Genomic DNA, 24106 nt, shown 5'->3' with positions numbered 1-24106 from the left:
GCAAGATACAGAGTTTGACATTCTTTGTTTTGTAAACAAAGCTCGAGCCTTGTTATTGTTTACATATGTGGTTTATTGGTATGAGTTTCAATGAAACGTTGCTTTCTTCTGTTGATAATATTATTTATGAACACATTGAAATAGTTTACTTTGTTTGCCATGAGTCATGTTGTAAAAAAAAAAATGGTAATTCCACACTTTACAGTATTTGTAAACAAATATAAGACTCGAGCTTTGTTTACATAACAATGAATTCTTACCTCAGTATCTCTCTTAAAACTTGAATTCTAACATTTAAATTTTGGTTAATCGTTTAAAATGCGCAGGTAAACCATTTCATACATAAAATTTAAAAAATAAAATTTTGATCTAAAATCGTGTCTAAGTCCCTTTAAAGAAAAAATGAACAAACTTTAAAATAAAAAAAAATTGTAAAGATGAATAGGATGTCATAGGCCATATGCTCTGAATAAATGAAAACATAATGATAGAATTTGCAAGAAACGTTTATATCTTAAAGCACCTTGTGATTTAAATATTTTCCCTTTACACTGTCTTCGTTTTTTCGTGCGAATGAATGCTCACACAATCAAATATTTTCCCATTTATTTCAATTTCTTAAATAGTAATTGAAGAAAATAAGTTGAAAATGAATATTTTGTTTGTTAAACCAATTTCAAGGTAAAATAAAAAAGAGAGAAGAAAGAAATCAAAATATGGATTCATCCATCCATGCTAGATAAATCATTACGACGAAGCTAAAATCCCCTTAAAGAAAATCCACGGGTGCCTGACTCAATATATATATAATATACATTCACGTCAGTTCGTCCAAAAGCTTTTGAAATGAAATCCGTGAAATGACGAAGAAAAACACGGAAGGCTTAAAACACCGGCAGCTGTTCGGCGGAATCACCTGTAATATTACCTGGGTCTGTTAAATCCCCAACATAAACAGAACCCGCTACGTGCTGTTGAAAAATACTCTCGCGTGTACATACCCCCTGTTTGTAAACAGATAGGCCCATTGTTGGCTCTCCCTCTGATTTTCTAAAGCCGTATGGATATCTCTATGTAGCTCTTTTCTGGTGCTTGTATGTGGGGGTAGATACGTCTTTTTTTCAACCTGAAAAGAAGAAGGGACGTTTTACGGTTTATTTTAATGAGGCAGTTCTTGTCCATGTTTTGTTAATTTCGTTGGGTACGGAGTGATTTCGTTAAGTTAGTGAAGGAATTTCGCTTGAATGTGCTTCTTGCCAGAAATAAGTTGGAGTGAATATTCTGAATTCATCCTTTGAGGTAAGGCATTAATCAGTTCTGATAGCGAAACTAAGAAGTGGAGAATGTACTTATTTATTGCATGTTTATTCATGTATCTTTATTCAATAAAAAATGCAAAGCATCTTTACAATTTATATTAATTGTCAAGTTTTGTCCGTATATTTGATCTGTGGGGACTAATACATTTGTAAATACATGTATGCAGTGCCCGCAACAAAATCCTTGTTATGTAAAACCCGTAATAAAATAACTAGTGAAATTTCCAATTGAACACATATTTTAGTCATATAAATACTGTAGCATACATTGAGTAATAAATTCGAAGTTTTAAACGTAGATATATGAAACGTTTGGCTGTCGATGCGCGGTCGTTTGCATGCTATCATGCAGTTTTAATGAATTTTTTTCAAATCCATACATTCAAATTGAATTGAATGCCTCTTAGCCTAGATAAAGTCCACCGTTATTTCAGGGCGCCCGTTCACAGTTTTCATTAGAGAGATAATTAAGAGATAGGGCAATATACATTTGTACAAATATAATTGCCCTGATGCAAGAAAAAGAATTTAAAATAGAACTCGTTTCAAACGTCTTACAATTGAACTCCAGTAGATAACTTCATAAATAAGTTTGGCACGATTTGTCATTTAAACTTCGAGGCTCCATAATATAAGATAAATAGCCCCATGGCCCGGATTTTATCAACTGCGAAATTATCACCTGTATAGAAAAGAAAGAAAAAATCAATATTAACTCACTACAAATGTCGAAATATTCAATGACCTTTTATCGCATACCTGTCTTTTTTTCTATTTGATCTGATGTATTTCATGTATATAATATTTAACAAGAATTTTAATGCTCGAATGATTTCTCTATATTGCTTGCATTCAGTATATTACTGAACATTTCTATATTCTGCGGTAATGAATTTTTATAATTTTTATAAGCCTCTTTAATTTATAAAGTTTGAAAGTGATTTCCAATCTGACCCCTTAATCCCCCCCCCCCCACTTACCACATAACCTGCCCCGCCTACCACCACCGCTTACATCATTGCTAAAAAGGAAACTAACATACTATCCCCCTGAAACGTGGAAATGGGTCTCAAGTGAATAAAAAAAGAAAAATAAGTCAAATGTTTATAAACGTTTGCATACACACACAAGCTCATAAAATTTGCTGTCTTTTGATGTATAGGGAAGCCGGTGCATTGTTTTCGGCATCTGTTGGCATGTGTGTGTGCGTGTGTTTATCATCAACACGCTAACAAGATCTGTTGAATTGTACTATGTGTAACACCGCATATTCCTGCCACAAAAACAATGAACAGAAATGCTAGACATTCAGCGAAGGAATTCCTGTTTTGTTTTGTTTCTAACGTTGTGAATTTCTGAAACAATAGGAGCATCAACAGGGTTAGCAAAACATTTGCAGGATGTACTTTAATGGAAACGAGAGAGAGAGAGAGAGAGATAGAGAGAGAGAGAGAGAAATAAAAATGGGAGTATGTCGTTGAAATATTTTGAAAGTTGAAAGACGGCGTTATAAGTAACCCAAATGTTGAAGAATGAGAGTGAGATGGACAAGCGATTTTACAAAAAATAATTATTTCATATATGAGAGAGAGAGAGAGAGAGAGAGAGAGAGAGAGAGAGAGAAAGAGACTTCGCTGGAGGTATTATAAATGCATGCGATACTACAGGTGGAGTACAAACTGCGTCTCTTCAGGTATTATGTAATGTCTAAAGTTTCCTTCAATTAGTGTCACCCTGTCGTCATTACGACATGCCCGCCACACGTCTTAGCCGGGTGTGATATTTCAATAATAATACGGACTCAACGCTCATAACTCATGACAAGCTATAAGGAACAAGCATTAAAATGATACCCCTTTTCCTACCTTACAACCCAAAACTTCAGGGACAAAGAAAGTTGAGGTATCTTCCATTACAATTACAGCATTGCAATGATATGCATTTAAATATTCGACATTGTTAAACCCTGTTAAACGAGGATATGAAATATACATTTTGGACAAAAAATGTATCCTTCATTTTCAAGAATCAGCGGTGAGATTGGCGCATGCGGGAGTTTCCGAACATTTTCAGAATCCGGAGCGCGCAATGATATGCGCATAATTTCGTGGAACGCATTTGAAAGTTTTATTTTCTCTGATCAACATCAAGATTAAATGATTACTGCATCTGCACAAATTTTATGAAGATTAATCATATTCAATACTTTTAGTTTACATGAAATTATGACTATGATAAGAAAAGGACAAAACTTTCGGATGCATAGTTCTTTAATTATTATTTTCAGATGGTTATTTTATAACTTTAAATAAAACCAGCAATATTTGAAGGGAGCATCAAAATGCGTGAGATCTTTATTTAATTGCACATTAAAAGCCTGCACTAGATTGTTATAGCAATTTTATAGCATAAGGTCCATTTCATGGTCTCTTTAAAAGATAGATAAAGAAGGTAGACACTTAGACGGGTACCTACATTTTTACGAGTGCAATCTTGAAAAGAAAGATATGTTATATACCCGAGCCCTTTGAAATACACGGGTATTTTAGAGAGCCTCATGCAGGAACGTGTAAGCTGTCGGATAACACTCGTGGTTTTCCGGAAGCGGTTTTAGTATATCATATTTAATGGCGGAAGTAGCGGAATTATAACGGACGCAACAAGTTATGCATTCGGCAAATCTTTGCCGATTCCGTAACCTACATTATGAGATATGAATCGGCCGACGTATGCCGGAGAGCAAGTTTTGTGTAACAGATTTGTCGGGTGTTTCCGTAAAATGTCGTCGGAAATGCACGAAGACAGCCGAGAGTGCGGTTGAAGAGTTCTGAAGGCCTCTCATGAAAGAAAGAACTCGGTTAAATGGGTCAACTTCAGACCGTTTATCACTCAAAAAATTATTTATCTTGCATCCCAATTAGTTCGATGGCGACAGACATAAAGATCTTATCTATATTTGATGCACTATTCTATTCCAAGGTTGATAAAATGTCCCTATTTACCTATACACATAAATCAAATGATGAAGAATTTCGAGCTACTTATCAATTGCTCAAATGCTCGCACGAAATATTTTTATAAGAATTATTTTTTATTTTGTTATTCATATTAATATTAAGGTCAACTTTGCTTGTTTGTGTGATTTACATGTAGGTGTGTTTGAAAGGGAATTCATAATTGTTAGTCTGGCTATAAATAAGTTTTATTCTGTCATTGCAGAAAGTACACTCCAGTCCAATTCCATTCAATAGCGGCGTGTAGACAACTAAAGGCAATTACAACCCTCGAGACTGGAGAACACTTAAGGATACATTATATACCATTTTCCCGCTTCTCTTCATCGACAAAATTCCTGGAAAAAGAAGAAGAAGAACACAAGAATACCCCAGCTGCTGTGAGCCCTCGCAGAGAATTATTGCCGTTTGACCTACATACAAGGTCAGAGGCCCCACTGTGACACCAGAGAATACTTTATATCTTTAGACAATTACATGCGGTCATTAATTGGCGTCCATTGTTTAGGAGGATCGTTCCTAGAAGGCACTGTAGTGTTATTGACACAGCGCGTGGCGGTAGATTCTCAAGTCACTTTACACAGTGTAACTTCATAATGGGATAAAAGCAGTAGAAGAAATCAAAAGCATCCAGGCTTCTTTCCGCTGTAGAAAAAAAATCACATCCGGGCTTTTTCTCTGCTTAACGTTCCGGGCTGAAGATGAAACTCCTTTGTGAATTTTGAGAGCCAGTTTTGAGAGTTTTGTGAGATAATTGCAAAAATGGGTTCTAAAAACATGCGGTACTTGGATTTTTTGACAACGTCCGTCTGTCTGTTAGTGTTTTTATTTGGGATCGTGACGTCATCATCAGATGTGACCAGATCGAAGACCATACGTCAGCTGATCAGCGAAATCAATCGATTGAGAGGGGTGAGGTTTTTTTTAATTTGAATAATCCTTATACATGCAGCTATTTATAAAAGTTATGATTATATACACTGTTGATCGAACCGGAATCCCTCCCCCCCCCCCCCCCCAAAAAAAAAATCGCATACGCATACAATAGAAAATCAAAAGACACCAATATACTCGTGTGGTAAAGAGGTGAATGAAACACCCAACACGTTAGCTGAAAGAATATTCAATTTGATTATTCAGTACCATGATCCGCCCTTTCAAATGAGAGGGAGAAAGGATGAGAGAGAGAGAGAGAGAGAGAGAGAGATTGAATAAACCTTCTTGAGGAACTCTTAACAACAGTTTATAAATGCGTTAGGTTCCTCCAATCAATTTAATGCTGTGTGATACTCTGACATGTTATCTTTCCCCGGGGTCTCGTGTCTCCGATTTATCGGTCCCTGGTGTATAAATATTGTCTTGTTGGTGTTACTTAATCGAGTGGAGGGGTGAAAGAAAGTGTGGGGCTACAATAATTTGGAGATCGTGTGTCTGATAAATTGTACAATAGGGATATAAGCTGAGAGAGAGAGAGAGAGAGAGAGAGAGAGAGAGAGAGAGAGAGAGAGAGAGAGAGGGGGGGGGGGGGGAGAAAATTAGTCATTATAAAGATACGGTATCATAAAAAAAGATATAACAAAAATATATCCTACCAAAAAAAAATCCCTTCAAAATATCTAAGGCATGTGCAAGATGCTGATTTCTGACAGAGATCACATATTTCAAAGCTAACTATTTTGCATCGGTTTAAAAAAACTGCATGATTGACAGATGACATATGTAAATGAATGACAATCTCTTCACAATAAATATCTTAACAAGGGACAGTTATATAGCACTTTAATGTCTTAAGAATCAATTTTCATTATAATTTATGACAGCAACTTATTTTGGACACACAGGGGAAAAAAGCCTAACTTCAATTGCTCGCATTAATGAGCACGTTCAAATCCTTAGCGAATGGAATGTAGTGCTATATATCTCTGTCAAAAATTCCTGACAATTAAAAATAAATTAACGTAATTGAAAAACAAAGTTGTAGTGCACGAAGGAACGCATACACATGTATATGCCCACTTCCAGCAAGAGCAACTAGAGAAAACAAATGTATATTAAGTGTAAAAACCCAAAAATAAAGAATTAGTAATTAACACAAATTGTCATCACCTACGCTTCACTTTCCAGACACCCCCTCCTTTCTCCCGACCATAAGTCGTTTGTAATACATACATTAAATAACCTTCTCTCTCTCTCTCTCTCTCTCTCTCTCTCTCTCTCTCTCTCTCTCTCTCTCTCTCTCTCTCTCTCTCTCTCTCTCGTGACTTCAAATTCAAATCCAAATTCATACTTCTTCATCGCGGACAAAGTTCTAGGAACATACTTGGATAGTATACCTGGAGTATTTTTATTCAGGAATTTGTAAAAATATATATCGACCATCATAAATACAGCTAATGACAATCTGCATTCAGGCATTCAACAGAAGTATAATAGAGAGCAGTAATGTTATGCATTTTTCAGCATTGTCAACCCAGTGTTGAAAGCTTGCTGTATCGCAAATTTCTTCATCCAGCACTTGTTGCTTTAATCAAAAACCTTACCAGATGCATATTTTTAACATTTGAACTATCCTCTATTCACTTAATGGCCACCCCCCCCCCCCCTCACCACCCCATCAAGAAATAGGCCAAAGTCAAGGGAGACAGGATAGGAACCATCTGCACAAAACGACTTAAACGACGTACTGTGTTTTTATCACCTACCACCAATAGCTTTACGACGGAGGGTCGTTACTGTAAGGTCACACAGATGTACTGGGCGCCCGGGCCTGAGTGATTTTAGCTGGTGCCGCGCGTCTGTTTGGACACACGGTGGGATGGCCAGGTTCTCTTGTTTTCGCAGGTGGTGCGAATTACCTTGTCATTGTCGGCCAATTAGCGTCGTCTTCTCTTACGATTGTAGTATTGTATAAGTTTTTTTTTGTTACGAAATTTATTATGATTGCGTTGGTTGTTTAATGGTTTAATTGAGTGCTCTTTTTTAATGACTTCAAATCTAAAAAAAAAAAGAAGAAAAAACCCCACACAAACCGATAAACTTATCAACTACTTCTTTATATAACAATGAAATCCTACAGAATACCCTTCGCAGTACAAGTTTGTATAATTATGCAGAGATCTGCATTCAGTTTCAACCCTTCAATTGTATTTTAAAAATACCTTTTTTAATTGTTCTTACGTAGTTTTAAGTATTCATTTCACTTAAAAACTTGAGTATGGAGTATCACGCATTCATAAATTGAACTCAAGATCAAACTGAATTTGAAAAACAAAATATCGTAATTTATCATTAAATTAATAATTATTTTAATAAAGCGTTTCCAATGATTTCCGTTTAAATGGTTTACCAAAAAGCAGGAGATAATTAATGCTCCTGTCTTTTAAGGTTGGATGATGCAAAATTATTAAACCCTTCAACAATCACAATCAAAGAGATTACTCTATTGAATTGCATTTTAAAATCAATTTTTTGACATCGAACTTCAAAAATATCATGGCTTCATTAAATTTTTCATACATGTAGAGTATATACATGTACGCCGTTTAAGTAAGTCGGGATCTTTCTCATTATATATGCACTCAATTGCAACACCTTGAGAATATCATATTCCATTGAAATTAATAAGGTGCTGGTACGAACTAAATTGTGAAAGCGTAAAAAATTGTAATAAGAACCACACGTAAACAAGCCAGTCTCTGGCCAATGCACGATCATCGTACGGCGCGAACCGGTCACTAGCTGAATGGGCACCAGTGACGGGCGAGGCCACCAGTCAAAAGGTCACGTGGTTCGGCGTCGGTGATGATTGCCCGTCCATAACTTGTCAAAAGTGACTTGTCCACTAATCAATTACAAGGGTTTTAACGAGGCACGGGCTATTAAACTGGACATAAAAACATACCAGATACGATTTATGTTTTATCCTTTATTGCTGCCATGTTCTTTGTCCGATAATTAAGCTTTCTGAATATAAAGAATTATCATCAGAAATATTCAGTAACTGTTGTAGACGTATATAGTGACAAAAGCGTACACACTGTATATATATACTACCAAAATACATTTATACCGACTTTTCACTTACTTAGATATTGATTTTGGACATGCATAATATGTGTAAACATGTACTTAAGCGCGGTCTATGCGTACATGTACTGTTTAACCTATCTGTTCATGTATTCAAGAGTTCGCACAAATTACATTGAATAATGAATAATACCGTTTCTAGAGTTTTATCATTGAAAATATTTTTTTTCCAAAAAGACAGCTTTTCACGACTGGTCTATCAAACCAGGAACATGCCCTTATATTTCTGTTTGATACATATGTGCTTGTATTGCTTCCTTTCAATTCAAACTCTTGTGGAATATGATAACGAAAAACATATACCAACACTTAAATGCTTCCGTAAATTTATTTTCACATATTTTTTTGTCTTTGCCACTCTTAAGTATGGTTAAAAATTATCAAATCTTTCTCCATATAGGCAGACGATCTGATTCTGAAGAATAACCTGGGGAGTCAATTTGAACAGCCGGACATTACGGCTTTCATACCTTCCTCTGAAGTGTTCTGGAAATTCAAAGACGTCCAATCAAAATATGGTTACAATCTCGACGACCGAGAGAGCGTGACGACGCTAATGTTATACCATATAGGTAAGACATCCCACTCACCCACCCAGCCCCCCCCCCCCCTCCCCCAGCTAAAAAAAATACTCGATCCTAAATCTCTTGCAAAAAAACAAGAGTCGTTAATTTTTTGTGTGACATGACTGACGTCTTTAAGGTTTAAACTGGTGCACTATCCACATTAGCTTATATACTATAGAAGAATTCGTTGACATCATTTAATCTCGAAAGTTTAACAGCCTCAACATCCGTCTTCTCTCTCTCTCTCTCTCTCTCTCTCTCTCTCTCTCTTTTCTTCTTTGCCCTTCCTATTTCTTCTTTTGCTTGATTATTGAATATTGTTTATTACACATTGTTTAATAAATCTTGATTAAATAAATACACTTTATTATTGTAAATGAATGTAAATATCGCCGTCTCATTTGAACAATAAACTTTAAAGGCGCTCTATTGATCTTTAACCTTTAGGTGTCAATAGTATTGTAAAGGAAAAACAATGTTGAACTTTAATTAATGTCGTTTTAGTATAATTTTTATTTTTCATGTTTTAAGAACAAGATGAAAACAAGTTTGAATTGAACATATTATTTCAGAAACACATGCCAAAGAGATCAGGAACACATATCTAGAAATCCCTAATCTTGGTTAGTTCTGTCCAAAATAAAATGCAAAAAAGTATTTAAGTTTGCTGTATGAGTTACACAATGTCCATAATGAACAAGTTTTTATTCATATTTATAAACGAAAGTTTGAAAGTTTTGATAAGATGTACCAGAAACATTTCTCTTTCATTATTCATTAGCTAAGAGGCTCAAAAATATATGACACTATCTTTTAAAAAAGAATTCTTGCTTGCAACTATTTTTAAACAGTTCATCTCTCCCCCCCCCCCCAAAAAAAAAAGAACCCCCCCCCAAAAAAAACAAAAACAAAAAAAAAACAAAAAAAAAACAAACAAACAAACTAGTGATGTGCATCTTCCACATATCACATTTACAGATAGGGATAAAAAATTACAATTGTGTGTTTATTCTGTATGAATGATATTTAAAAATTTAATACCAAATATTTATAATTCTTTTACCAAAATGTCTTGTAATGCTAATTTATTTTTTAAAGGTGAAATGATTTGGAATTTCGTGGTAAATTGGCGTTGTGAGGTGTATATAAGAAAAAAAATGTAGATAAAGCACAGCGTGTAAAATGTCAACGGTCACATTATTATATATATGTTATAATTTATCACTTTAATTAAAAATGTATCACCTGTTAAATTTATAATTGCGTTGGATAAAGACAGTTTTTTTATAACACCTTTTTGACTTTCTAAAATGTATATACATATGTACATTTACATAAAATTGAGTTTTCTTGCTTTTTTATGACCGAATTTATCACATTAAGTCAAACGCATCATCTAAAAAAAATATTACAGCGCTTTCAAAGCCATGGGATAAAAAATGTTTTCTGTTTATAACAAAATTTGACTTGAATGTCTTCTATGATGCATATGTACATTCACATATATTTGATTTTTTTTACACTCTTCTTGTGTTTTTTTTTTTTATAGATTTTATGACCATTTTGCCTTAAAAAAATGATCGCTGAATCAATAATGATTTTTTTTATCTTGATAATGATGTTATAAAAAATGACCCACATCAGATTCGTGTTATTCTCATTGACTATAGTGATATAATTTTTTTTGCCCTACATGATTAATTATTATTTTTCTTTTTAATGTATGGACATAATTATTAGCGATAATTAATTGCTGTGTTAAAATCTTAGGTTAAGTAGTACAAGAATACAAAAAAAACAGGTACTATGAATTTAGAGGAAAGACACGTGTCAAGTTAATTCACACATGATTGTTTGTGCCGAAAGTAAGGAGGAGAGATGGTCATCAAATTAACCATCAGATTTGCCGAAAATTGGAAGATATGATTTGTTAAGCGATAATCTATTATTTAGTAAAGAAAAAAAAATCAAAATCCGTACATACATGTATTCCTTTTAAATAGAGCTCTCCATGTAAAGGAGATCAATACAGTCTATAAATGGCCCTCTTTATTAAACATAGAAAAGCTGGACTAATTAATGATGTTCAAATCAATTGTCTTTAAATTTTACAACTCACTGGAATACAAAAAAAACGGAAATATATGTCTTATATTATGATAAATGGAACGCCTGAGTTTTAAAAGAGGAAATCAGCACAAGAAAATATCAATGCAAAAACTATAAAATTAAGATATATTTTTTTTATAATAGACATAAATTCTGTCATTTAATTTTTTTTTTGTTGTTTCGAAATATAACATAACATCTGACCGACCTTTTGGAATTTTATCTTTTAAATTTTTTATTGATCGTTCACTAAGAATAAGTACATGTAAGTTGGCTTACAATGTATGCATGCAATGACAAAGAAGACCATTCATTGCGATACGTTAATACAGCACTACATGTATGTCCTTTACCACACCGATCTGATAATCTGTACCTGGCATTAATTTCTATTTTTTTTGTGTGTGCAAAGGACATTAATAAATAATGCACAAAAAACTCTTATTTTATCCATGATGTTCCGTTAAGATAACATTGAAAGAAAAAAAGTTTCATCAATTGATTACTAGTATCTGAGTTATTATTTTTTTTTAGGTAGGGGAAAAATCTTTGCGGATGAAATCGTCGACGGTCAGACCGTAATATCCAAGCACCCCTCAAATTACAACCTTAGACTCAACCTGTTCTACGACGGAAGTGAGAAGGTAATACTTACAAACACACATTCGGGGTGGCCGGGTCAGGCAGAATGGGCCAAGGGGGGGGGGGGGGGGGGGGGGGGGGAGGGGGTAGCTACAGTACCAAAACTTCAATTCAGAGAGATCGTTAAACTACGACCATATTAATATAAATTTTACCTGAATGCCTCTTTATTATTCATTATTGTATGTCATTAATGTATTGAAAAAACTGAGTCAAAATATATCATTCGAAAGGATTTCGCTGACTTTCGTTGTATCAACTACTAGTACCCCAGAAAGAAAATGCAACATAGTTGCTTTGTATATGATTTCATATCGATCAATATTCAAGGAATGAAATTATCATAATTGCATTTCGTAATTATTAGTTTCAACTGAATGTAATAGAAACACAAATTTTACTATGATCGTATTACGTGACCTGAGTGCGGAAAGACACATAAGATAATTGTGAAATATGAAAAAAAAAAAACCGCGTACGAGAAGGGTAAATAGAATTAGTATCGTGAAGTAACGGAAACTTCAGAGTCACTGCGACCATTTGAAACCTAGTTTTATAAAAATGTCATGTATTACATTTTAATTTCTATTTTACTGCTATTTTAATTATGTTAATAGGTAAAACATAATATGCGAACAACCTTTAAAAAATACAACAATCCGCATAAATGAATAAATTGACGTCACACTTTGAGCTTTTTTCTAAAGAATGCAAATTTATTTTCGTTAAAAATTCAGATGTTACAAATATTAAAACACTCTTATCCTTCATATTCACATTAATACATATTCTATGCCCAGATTAGACGATTTTTGGGGGAGATATGTTACACGAGTCCTTCAATATGACATATTTCTGGCAGCTTGTTAATAAGACAACTGCAGAATTGAAAGAAAGTCTATTTCTGTTCAACAAGTCATGGTCTGTATAGTGCAAGACATTGGCGTGAAGAAATCTGCAAATTGAGGAAACGTGTTTAATGCCATTCTATAAAGTATTTGAAATTCACTGGATGGCGATACATTAAAAAACCTCGTAATTAGTGAACAGTAAATATCTATTGGATGCTGGAACATAAAAATTCTGATGTCATTTTACTTTATGGATTCCGAAATCTAATGTAAAACATTGTAAAAAATACATCATTACATGGATTGGATTATATTTACGGTTTTTGTTGATATTTCCTCATAATAGAATTATCAAAACATCAAAACTTAATATGCTGAAAATTCATAATTGAATTCTCACTATTCAAGTTTATAGAAATTGCTAAATTTCAACGCTCTTTCGCTGCAAAATAAAGTATTGCGTACAAACATTGATCTCAGATTTCCAAAACTCCATTATTTTATTTAACCCCCCCCCCCCCCCCACACACACACACACACACAACCCAAATTCCAGCTACTAAAATAACTATAATTAAGATAACATTAATATGCTACTGTATGTAATTATGAGATGATTGTTTTAGATTATCACTGTAAATGGCGCCGAATTATTGGTCAGGGATATAGTCGGCAGTAATGGCGTCCTGTACATCATAGACCGGATGTTGGCCCCGGTCTCTAGTGGCAAAACTCTGCACGATTATCTCTTGTATCCGGATATTCCGGGATATGAATTTCAGTAAGTTTTTCAAAGTAGTAATGTAGAATAAACACTGTCGCGGAGCTTTCGGAAAACAGTATGATTTATAAAAATAGGTGTCAACTTCATAATTATTGCATAATTTCGTATCATTAGATTGATTCAAAAGTCTGTTCTTAGTATGGTCAAATATGATATGACATATACATAATTTTCGTTCCACAGGTCAATTGCCAGGGCCTCCATTATCGCCCCGGAGACTAAGGCAGCAACCAATAGCATAGATCACCAATTTACCGCCTTCGTCCCGCCCGACGCCATCTTGTTTCCAATGCCAAGCAAAGCCCAGGATATTTTGTTTTTCAATACAACGTTACTTAACTATGTAAGTTTATCTATGTAGAAAAAAGCCTGTAACTTAATACGATATTTTTAATATAATCTAGGATCTCTAAAAATCTGTCCAACATGAAAATTAATCTACAAGTATTTTTTATATGAAAAATTATCTACTCCCTGGCTGTAGTCTTAAAACTTGAAAATGTGTATCTTAATAGCTTAAAAATGCTTAATCATCGAAGTAATATGTGAGGTCTTTTATTCGTTTGCATGTACATGCACGTCATATAGGTCAGGAATGTATAAAATAAGCGCCAGTTTAGAGTATTTCAAACATTGTGTATATCAAAACGGCTGGATGGTCTGGCCATTTTTATTCCATATTAACATCCTTTACTGGACGAACTCTGTATATGCTAAAATTTTTGGATATTTTCTTTACCAAATAATAGTTCATGGCCCATTCTGTCGTATTTGAATTTTTTAAAGCAGATCTGATGGTTACCATTCAGTCTCCTTTTTGTAAGCGTTGATACGGTATACAGGGTTATTTTCGCCCCGGGTTATTTTCGCCCTTCTACACTTGCAATCGGCTGTGCCCTGAATTCGCTCAGATAAAGTTCTGTTTAAAGAGAGATAATTTGAGACATTGGAATTTTTCTTGTCTCAAATTCAAACGCTGACAACGAAGACAAAAGGGGCGAAAGCTATACGGGGGCGAAAATTTCCATGTATACATTATTTCGACATTTTATGAATATTAAATACTTTATGATTCACCCAATGTATAATGACATTATAGACTATTCACGCTCATCTTGTGAGAGACAGTATCCTGTTCATCCCCGCAAGAGGCGAGCTGAAGGACCTTCAAAGCATGAAAGGAATGATCCATTTAGTCAGAGAGGGGGAGGATGGTATGCAGCTACTAATGCTCAAACTGTTTTATCTGAGGCGTTGATGCAAACAGTATTCTTATCAGTCTGAAAATAAAGACCATTTTGAATGAAAATATGACCAGGATAAGTTTTAATCTTTAAATACACAAACTTATTTGCCAAATGTGTTGTCTTTTTTTCTAGTGTTTGTTCAGAGCAACAGGATTCGCGCCAAAATTACCTTCCCTAACATCCCGGTTGCAAATGGCGTTGTTCACGTGATCGACCACATCCTGTACTTCATATATAAGACTGTATTTGTAGAAACAAACACCACTCAGTCACTCAGGTAGGTCCGAGAGGTTTCTACATCTATACAGTTTTTTTTTCTGATGAGCATTAGACAACCGAAGCAGATACAATTTAAACGATGCTTGAATTGTTCTTGGGCTAAAGTATGTAGATTCAAACATAAAGTGATTTTTAAAAAAAATTGTCTCAGACGATTTAAATCTCTTTTTTCGTTATTCAAGAGGGGTCATTATTGATCGCAACAGTTCTGCAGTTTCACATTTAATAACATTTAAATAACATTATTGGTATGATTGGTAGATTAGACGAAACATAAGTAGACATGCAGACCCCCCCCCCCCCCCCCCCCCGGATAGTTGCAAACATTTTCATAATTACAATTAACCTTGTCATTTTCTATAATTAATAAACAAAACCGGCTTTCTCTTTGTTTGTAGTATCTTCGCCAGCCACCTTCATGGGATTCCCGGGGACCTACTGTCACACATACAGAGTACCGCCGAGACCTTCACCTTTTTTGCGCCAAACAACGACGCGTTTGCTAAGGTACCCAGGACCTTACAGCAACAAATGGCGCAGGACGATCGACTACGAAGCGAGGTGAGTAGGTCGGGATTCCATCCTATCAGATCGCGAGCCATCTGGGAAGATCATTACTACAAAGTGTTCGAATGGACCATTCAAAAAATGAAAACCACGCATATATAACCACCAAAAATTTATGAAGGGAGATTGTAGCAGTGCAATTATACCAGTATTGAATAAAAAGACAACCGCGCGTCCCACCCCTTTCGCGCATGCATAAAATGATTTAATTATTACACCATCATTACAGTATAATGTCAACCTTATGATCTGTATGGGGAAAATTTTTGCCACTTCTATGTATTAGACTATATGCAGAGTTTACTTTTGACGGATAATAAAGTGAAAATAGCTACTATTCCAACTATTGCTTATTGCGGAATTTTTATTTCTAAAAAAAACCCTAGAAATCTTAAAAAAAAAATGATAGAACAATATTTCACATTATTGTAATATCGTTGAATGTTGTGATTCTTTTGTAGGTTCTGGGAGCTCACATCGTTAAAGGAGTCGACGTCAGCTTTGCAGAGCTCACCGACGGGAAAACCTTGAAGACCATTAACAACTTTACCCTCACAGTCCGAAAGTTTAATAATGGTGAGAAACCAAGCAAATTTCGGCAGTTACTGAATTTCTTTATTAGTGTACACACCCTTATACTTCCTTGAAACTTTATATTTTGGAATTTTTACGGTTTTTTATTTATATCTTAAGGATCGCCTTTCTTGGTTTGTAACAAATTCACTTTTTGCTCCAGAAATCTACATTCAAAATGGAAACGTTTTGGCAAAAATTGAGCAGGCTGATATCGGATGTACAAACGGTGTTATTCACATCGTGTCCAATGTGTTTCGGCTCGACCAATTTACAGTTCTTGACGCTATTAAAGGAAACAACCAGCTGTTGTAAGCTTGCATTTCGCATAAAGATGTTATTTATTTACATATCTGCAATTCAATTTGCAAATCATCATTTTATTGTGCCCGTAAAGTTACCTTTAAACTTATATTTTTGCTGTGTTTTGATGATATATAACACATGAGCGATGATATCTAAATTTTTATGTCAAAAGAAAAGAACTGATAATAGTTATGTATATGACGGTTCTTTATACATGAAAATTTAAAAAACAATTCAAAGGATATTTTAAAAAAATGTCGCAACAATGTGAGTTTCTAATTATTTCAAAACTTTTTTTTCTCGATCAAAAGGAGAATTAGCGAGATGTTGAGTCACTTCCAGGAACTAGAGGGGATTCTCTCGGGGCGCACAAGCCTTGGGGGCAAGGTCAGCGTCTTCATGCCCTCTGACCTTACCATGATGAGTCTGCGCAATGAGACGCGGAAAAGTATTTTTGTGGAGCACTCAGACAGAGCATTAAGGGTGAGACTGCACAGATTATAATGATGATTAAACGAAATGAAGAAACTTAAATTAGATATATATCATTTTACTATCTAGTCTTCATAAAAACTCCCGCACAATCAGATAATAAAAATAAATGCCATTTAAAAGCCATGTGAAAAAGATTAGAACTTGATTGAAAAAACGAATCTTAATTAGATATTAGATTTGGTAACTGATATTTTGCATAAAAAATAATATGAGTTAAAAGTAAAAATTAAATTCGAGGCAAGCTAAATATTAAATGCCAAATGCATGTAAGCAATATTGAATAAAAAAGTAATAAAAAAAAGGAAAACTACAGACAAACTTTTTAGGAAATTGAATATTATACTTTCTTTTATAAAGGCTCTAAAAGGACATATCATTGAAGGAGAATCTCTGTCAACCACAGAAATCTATAGTGTTGTTCTAAAGTATACCTACGGAGGACAACGAGTGACGATACAGAATCTGGACAGTGGTAATTAAGCAAAAGTAAACTCTTTCTCGTCTGCAGACAACATTGAGTGTTAATTATTTATTTCAGAGCAATGTGCATTATAAAATTGCTTTATTTAAAAAAAGGGTCAAAATAAAATCACGTTTGGTATTTATTTTAGGGTTTACCATTGAAGGAAGTCATATCGAGGCTAATATCGTCACTAGCGACATCTGGTGTTCGAATGGAGTTCTACATATCATAGACAATATTTTACACATACCTACAAGGAATATCATGGACGAAATGGCACGTCATGGAGACATCAGGTAAATTGTGTAGATGACGTTTGATATCACGTGTTTGCATTATGGTCGCATCATTCGGTTTATTTCTGCTTTTTGAGTTGCTTTTATTTTAAAAAGACCCACTATTTCACAAAGTAAAGCAGCATTTAAAGATTCGTGATAGAATATAACGCCATGGCTTTTATAAATGTGAGGTTCCTGAAAATTTATTGCAAAATAAAAATCATTGAGCTATCAAGAAGTTTATTTAATTTTTGACAAAGGTATTTTTTGGTTTTACGTGAAACAAAACATTACTGAAATGAACACAGTCATATATATACTTGTATTAATATAAGTTGCGCCCATTTCATTCGACACATGCTGGTATATATAAGAAAAACATTAATTTTGTATTTGCAGGCTCATATTAATTTAAATTTTTCGCAATTTTAGCCAACTTAAAATTTTTGCTTGACAAACGCTTTTGAAGCTAATGTTGGCATATATAACATAGAAAGCATTTTGAAAGATTAGTAAAAAAGACTAAATCATTATGTTTTTATAGCATATTCAGGGAATATTTACTCTCGTGTCGAATTTTGGTGCATCGTTCGTTGTAAGTATGTAATGGTTGATCATCATCTTCCGGGAAAGGCTAATTAACGAACTCATTCAAAACAAATGGCAAAAACCTGGAGTGATTTTAATTAATACAATCATATACGTATATCTTATAAGCTAATTGTGATGCTTGTAAAATAATTGGTTATTATTGTGTTTGATAACTTTGATTACCATTTTTTCATAACCGATTAATGATATTTGTATTTCAATTCTGATATCAAGGTTTAACATATTAAAAAAAATATTTTGGAAAATCATAATAGCTGTTCGTAAAATTTTCGATTAAAATTCAAGGAAAGTTAAACGTATAAAAGGTGCTTATAGTTATATGGCTTTAATTTTTTTAGATTACAAGTAAAACTAAAATTTCTATCCCACAATGCTTTTCCTGGAAGATTTATTTTTAGACACGGCTTGTAGAGAGGCTAGATTCACATCTCGTTTAGCCTTTGATCACACTTTGTGTCATCAAACACCCTTCCTCTTATATCACCACTTAACTCACGGACCAAGTTAAAAAGATAGACGTATACATCCATTTGTCTGAACGTCCAAAAACATGTTATTAATTTACGTTTATAAAATTAATATCTGACGTTTTCAAATATTGATAAAAGACTAATATTCCGAGAGAGAAAAATTGATATTTTTTATTGTTTAGAAAATTTAGATTGTCTGGCATTATTGGTAATTATAATATCAGGTGTTTATGGTTGTTTTTATTTAACATGGTTTTATTTTTAACCTGAATGCCAAAAAACAAGTTAAAAGAGCCCAAAACGTTGGTTTGTAAATTTATAGGATACTTTTTTGCAGACACTTTATGCATGTTTATAACATTAGAGTCATCTAAGGCTAGACATCTAAATATTGCATCTTTCTCTTTCGTTTTACAGGACAGAACGAATATTTGTACCAGAAATAAATCTATTAGAACGCACACACATCATATATAGAATATTCTTTGAAATCCAAAATTTGACCTCAATACGCTAGGTTATCACCCTTTTCTTTGAGTGTTACACGACCTGAACTTTGAATTCTGTATAATATTGTATTTATTGATAAACCCGCTGTAATCAGAGTGCAATAACAGTTGGAGCAAATCGTGTGAATACCCAGTATACAGGGTTATCTATAGAAATCCGACGGGCCAATTATTTACTCAGTATCAAGATTCCAAATACAGTTTTGTTGGCAAAGAACTATTATTTGACTTTAAAATATTCATTTTTAAAACTTTAACACGATTGTTTTTATTGATTATTAACAAATATTTATCATTCTTTTAAATAGTGGGAAGAAAAGTAATAGTGGTTTTATAAAAGGTTACTTCGTTTATTTTGGGGGGTTTTGTTTTGTCATATTTTCAAATTGTGACTTTATACTGCAGTATCTTTAAATTCAAAATATGAAGTAAACATGTATTCACGAAGACACATGCAGTCAGCATGCCAGTTCTTATAAAATGTACCTCTGGTTGTCTTTGCAGTTCGATTTCTAACATTTTGAGATTGGAAGGAATGAAGGAGCTGTCCTTATCTCTGTCCAACGAGAACAATCATTTCACCCTGTTCATCCCGGTCAACTCCGCATTTTCCAGCATTCCGAGGGCACGTGCAGACACTCTGTTCGCCAACTCTACCCTTTTCCAAAATGTACGTGATATGCTGAATACCGTGGTTTCATCAATATTTGAATAATACCAGTTGTGGTGGATTTTGTTGTTGAGTTGATAGACGAAATATTTCTTAAATTACAATTTCTAATAATATACCGGTATTGTATTGAAAACAATTTTGTTCATGATTTTACGCATCCTTATAATTTCGGTTTTAAAGTCTTGATTATGTTCAGTATTGATAACATTTCGAAGTCCATATTCCGTCATAAATTCGAATGTACCAATAAAGTAATAACTAGTCTTTTAAATTATATTCTTTCAATCTGATATTCACTTAGTAAAACGTATCATTTCCAAAGGTTTTGAAAGCTCACGTGACATCAACCGGAAGTAAATATGCAAATGATCTCTATGACGGCATCAGTATGAAAGCAGAGGAAGAATTCCTTCACATTTCTCGTGACTCCTCGGATGGTAAATATATAAATAACAATTTTGTGATACCATTAAGTATTTTTATTTTAAATTTTTAAATCTTATCATTTTTATACACTAAACGTTTACGTGAAAATCATTTTTTTTCTATAGATATTTCCGAATGACATCAAATAAAATTGAACAACACTGTTATATATCATATTAAGTTATTATTTTTTTTATTTCACTTCAATGCTTCTTCATATAAATATAATCATATGATTTTAGATTAAAAACATGTACGTTTATTATCTACTATGTCATTTAAAAGATAATAATCATCTCCTAACTTTCATTTCAGTGTTTATAACAAATAACAACGTAAAAGCCCGGATTATTCGGTCTGACATCCCTGCTATCAATGGAATCATCCATGTGGTCGACACCATCATGTATTTTCCCTTCTACGTAGCTGCTGACGTCATGTACAACAACCCGAAACTAAGGTCAGTGTAAATACTATTCAAAACATGAAAGATTGAAAAAGATGAAGTAGATAATTTTCATTTTACTAAATTTTAACAAAGAAAATTTAATGATAAAGAGTTATTGACATATTAGTTGATATACATAAAACGGATATCTCTGTGGAATGGAATTTTGCTGAATTCGTATAACGTTGTTTGTGATTGAAAATAAATCTTAGTAAGAAAGAGTTTATAGAAAAGAAGTGGGTTTCCCATAAAATGCTATCAATAGTTTTATCATGACAGTGTGTGTGCTATGGTGCATAACTCGTAAAAGTTAATTTGTCAGACTAAATCTTTTCCAATAGAAAATGTCACCATCTGCAATGATTTTTGGAAATAATTGTACGCAGTTGAACAAATAGGGACTAATGTGTTAAATAATTATCGAAGTTATCATTTGTATTATGGAATTGTTAAGTTTAAAAGTTCAATGAAGCAACCAACCCATCAATCAATATTTAGTGTCAGAGTTCCTTGTGATTTCAGGGCTTTCTATGACCTGATGAAGAATCTCTCGGAGTTTTCCAATCTCCTACAGGACGAGTTTAGTAGTATCACGGTCTTTGTGCCATCCTCCGATTTCCTTTCCTCCCTATCACCCGGAGATCTCCAGAGGATATCAGCCAATCCCCAAGCCTTGAGAACCGTTAGTATAAATATTGTAGTCAGATTTACGAAACAACAGTAGCTAACACCTTTAGTAGATCAGTAATTTCTGGGTCTTCTCGAGATAAATGGCATGCACGGATTTGCTGAAAACAGTCCAAAACAATAAATAAATGCATTGATATTGATAAACACGATGTTATTCGGATTTCAACTCCCCCAATATTTTTTCTTACAGATTTTCAAGGGTCACGTTATTCCGAACGGCATTCTGGACAGTAAGTTTGTCCGGACCAACATGCAACACAGATTCACCTTCCGCTCAATGTATGGAATTCCATTCACCTTTGCGAAACAAAGTACTGGTAAGTGCTAAAAGTGTTATAACTTTAATTAATATCTTCATGATATTTTTTGAACTGTATGAATTTTGGATTGATAAATAACTTAATTATTTTGATAACCTTTCCTACAGTTGCGGGTACATCCATCGATGCTGGCTACAGTAACCTTAGATACGACCTTGACATCAACAGGGATGGGTTCGCTTGTAGCAACGGGGTCGTATACGTCATAGATGGATTCCTGGATTACTCGTTTAAAAATATCATAGACGAAATGAAAGCCCAGGATAAGTTAAAGTTTGTACATTTTATCAACCATCAAATACACTAATGTTGTAGTTTAGAAAGAAAGAATTCAAGATCAAAAGTTACTACCTTTGCCACTGACAATATGCAGTATATTTTACAAAGTAGTTCTGGTCAATGTAAACAAGAGGCCCATGGGCCACATCGCTCACCTGAGGAACAATAGGTATGATAAAATCAGCTCAATGGAGTCATAATACAAACTATCTGGACAATGTACAATAATTCATGTAAATCCTGTATAAATAAAATCCATTTTCCCCTGGATATTCTTATGTTTATAATCATTAGTCCCTTTTCTAACAGGATGATTTTATAGCCATATCATATGTTGAGTATTGCAGTTCTAAAAAAGATCCGTAACAATAGTTTATATATGGGATATAAACGTACATCAAACTCTGAACCTTCTCGTGAGGCCAAAGAATTGTCCTGGGGCCAAAGTCTTAACAATTATAAAGAATCATCTGGCTGATTAGTTTTTAAAGATTTGCCCTATATATTCCTTTGTTAAACTTTGACACCCCCCCCCCCATTGACGCCCCACCCTACCCCTGGGGATCATTATTTTCACAACTTTGAATCTACACTTCCTGAGGATGCTTTCACACAAGTTTCAGCTTTCCTGGCTGATTAGTTTCTGAGAAGAAGATTTTTAAAGAATAACTCTGTTTATTCCTATGTAAAACATCGACCTCCCATTGTGGCCCAAACTTACCCCCAGGGGTCATGATTTTCACAAATTTGAATCAACACTACCTGAGGATGCTTCCACACAAGTTTTAGCTTACCTGGCTAATTAGTTTCTGAGAAGAAGATTTTTAAAGATTTACTGTATATAATCATATGTTAAACTTCGATCCCCCATTGTGGCCCCACCCTACCCCCGGGTGTCATGATTTTCACAACTTTGAATTTACACTACCTGAGGATGCTTCCGCACAAGTGTCAGCTTTCCTGGCTGAATAGTTTCTGAGAAGAAGAATTTTAAAGATTTACTGTGGATTCCTATGTAAAACGTCGATCCCCCATTGTGGCCCCACCCTACCCCTGGGGGTCATGATTTTCACAAATTTGAATCTTCACTACCTAAGGATGCTTCCACACAAGTTTCAGCTTTCCTGGCCGATTAGTTTCTGAGAAGAAGATTTCTAAAGATTTAATCTATATATTCACTTGTTAAACTTCGACCCCCCCCCCCCATTGTGGCCCCATCCTCAGGTGAGCTAAAAAGGTTAAGTTTACAATTTAATAAGTTGGTTTCTGGAAGAACAGATTTTGAAAATTTTCGTAATAAATATTGACAATTTTTTGTTACTTTTTTAATCTTTAGCTTTTAAGATCTGTGTACAAACATAGAATTGTGAGCTAATCTCTGTATCTTGCTTATAATTCGAAGCTTAACACTCAAATATGGTTAGTAAATAGAAATTGTAAACAATTAAACACAAGAAACATGCACTACATGTATAATGAATTATATATATACATGTATATACCTACATATTTCCGTAAGCGATATCAAACTCTATTTAAACTGAATAAACTAGAGAAAATGTCGAGCATCTCAACAAAACCTATTGCATTAATCTACCATTACGCAAAAGATAATGCCGAATTACCGATAGAATGAATTGTGTTTCAGTACCCCTACATCAGATTTTGCTTAATTTGCGCAGGTAAACAGTTAACGTAACTGTTTGATTTACCGAAGTCTCTGTTTGATTTGATACGTAAAAATCACGAAATACAGACGATAGTTTCCAGGTTACAAAGCATAAATAATGAAAACGAAACGAAAATCAGAACAAGCTAACACCAACGTCATGTGTGAAAACTGTCAACGCATTGAAATATTTAGCCTCAATTTACTTCACAAAATCGGCACCAATATATTTTTCATGTTTCAAAATTTCCCTTCATACGCGAACTGTTGCACAACAAGCAAATTCATCATAGTCAGATCGACCCTTTTTTCGTATAATGTCATGGCTGCTTTAAACAAAGAACCTCGTTTTAGAGGTATGGAATACGAGTCTTGGTAAAATGGGTATGCAAACCCGGGCCGTGGCAAAATAAATGCCGGGGCAGATCGGC

At 34.0% G+C, this 24106-nt stretch overlaps 1 protein-coding gene across 3 annotated transcripts in view; it reads left to right on the top strand.

Annotated features, from left to right (window-relative positions):
* The window catches only part of LOC105324086 (uncharacterized), a 32080-nt gene that overhangs the window by 4642 nt on the left and 3332 nt on the right, over window positions 1-24106 (top strand). The window contains exons 1-21 of one of the 3 annotated variants that reach the window (XM_034464523.2): window positions 931-1299; window positions 4539-5245; window positions 8820-8991; window positions 11629-11738; window positions 13214-13368; window positions 13555-13714; window positions 14471-14585; window positions 14751-14895; window positions 15296-15458; window positions 15926-16040; window positions 16201-16348; window positions 16655-16826; window positions 17196-17310; window positions 17450-17597; window positions 18124-18174; window positions 19675-19840; window positions 20166-20280; window positions 20585-20729; window positions 21240-21399; window positions 21598-21724; window positions 21835-22000. In XM_034464523.2, coding sequence (XP_034320414.2) covers window positions 5096-5245; window positions 8820-8991; window positions 11629-11738; window positions 13214-13368; window positions 13555-13714; window positions 14471-14585; window positions 14751-14895; window positions 15296-15458; window positions 15926-16040; window positions 16201-16348; window positions 16655-16826; window positions 17196-17310; window positions 17450-17597; window positions 18124-18174; window positions 19675-19840; window positions 20166-20280; window positions 20585-20729; window positions 21240-21399; window positions 21598-21724; window positions 21835-22000 — 2798 coding nt within the window. In that variant the 5' untranslated portion in view covers window positions 931-1299; window positions 4539-5095. Of the gene's footprint in view, window positions 1-930; window positions 1300-4538; window positions 5246-8819; window positions 8992-11628; window positions 11739-13213; window positions 13369-13554; window positions 13715-14470; window positions 14586-14750; window positions 14896-15295; window positions 15459-15925; window positions 16041-16200; window positions 16349-16654; window positions 16827-17195; window positions 17311-17449; window positions 17598-18123; window positions 18175-19674; window positions 19841-20165; window positions 20281-20584; window positions 20730-21239; window positions 21400-21597; window positions 21725-21834; window positions 22001-24106 lie in introns of those variants that run through there. The other 2 variants (XM_034464524.2, XM_034464525.2) reach the window with 2 other exon arrangements.

This window comes from Magallana gigas, chromosome 1, assembly GCF_963853765.1.
Source record: "Magallana gigas chromosome 1, xbMagGiga1.1, whole genome shotgun sequence".
NCBI lineage: Eukaryota > Metazoa > Mollusca > Bivalvia > Ostreida > Ostreidae > Magallana > Magallana gigas.
The sequence above is the reverse complement of the archived record's forward strand: the minus strand, read 5'-3'. Positions and strand labels throughout refer to the sequence as shown.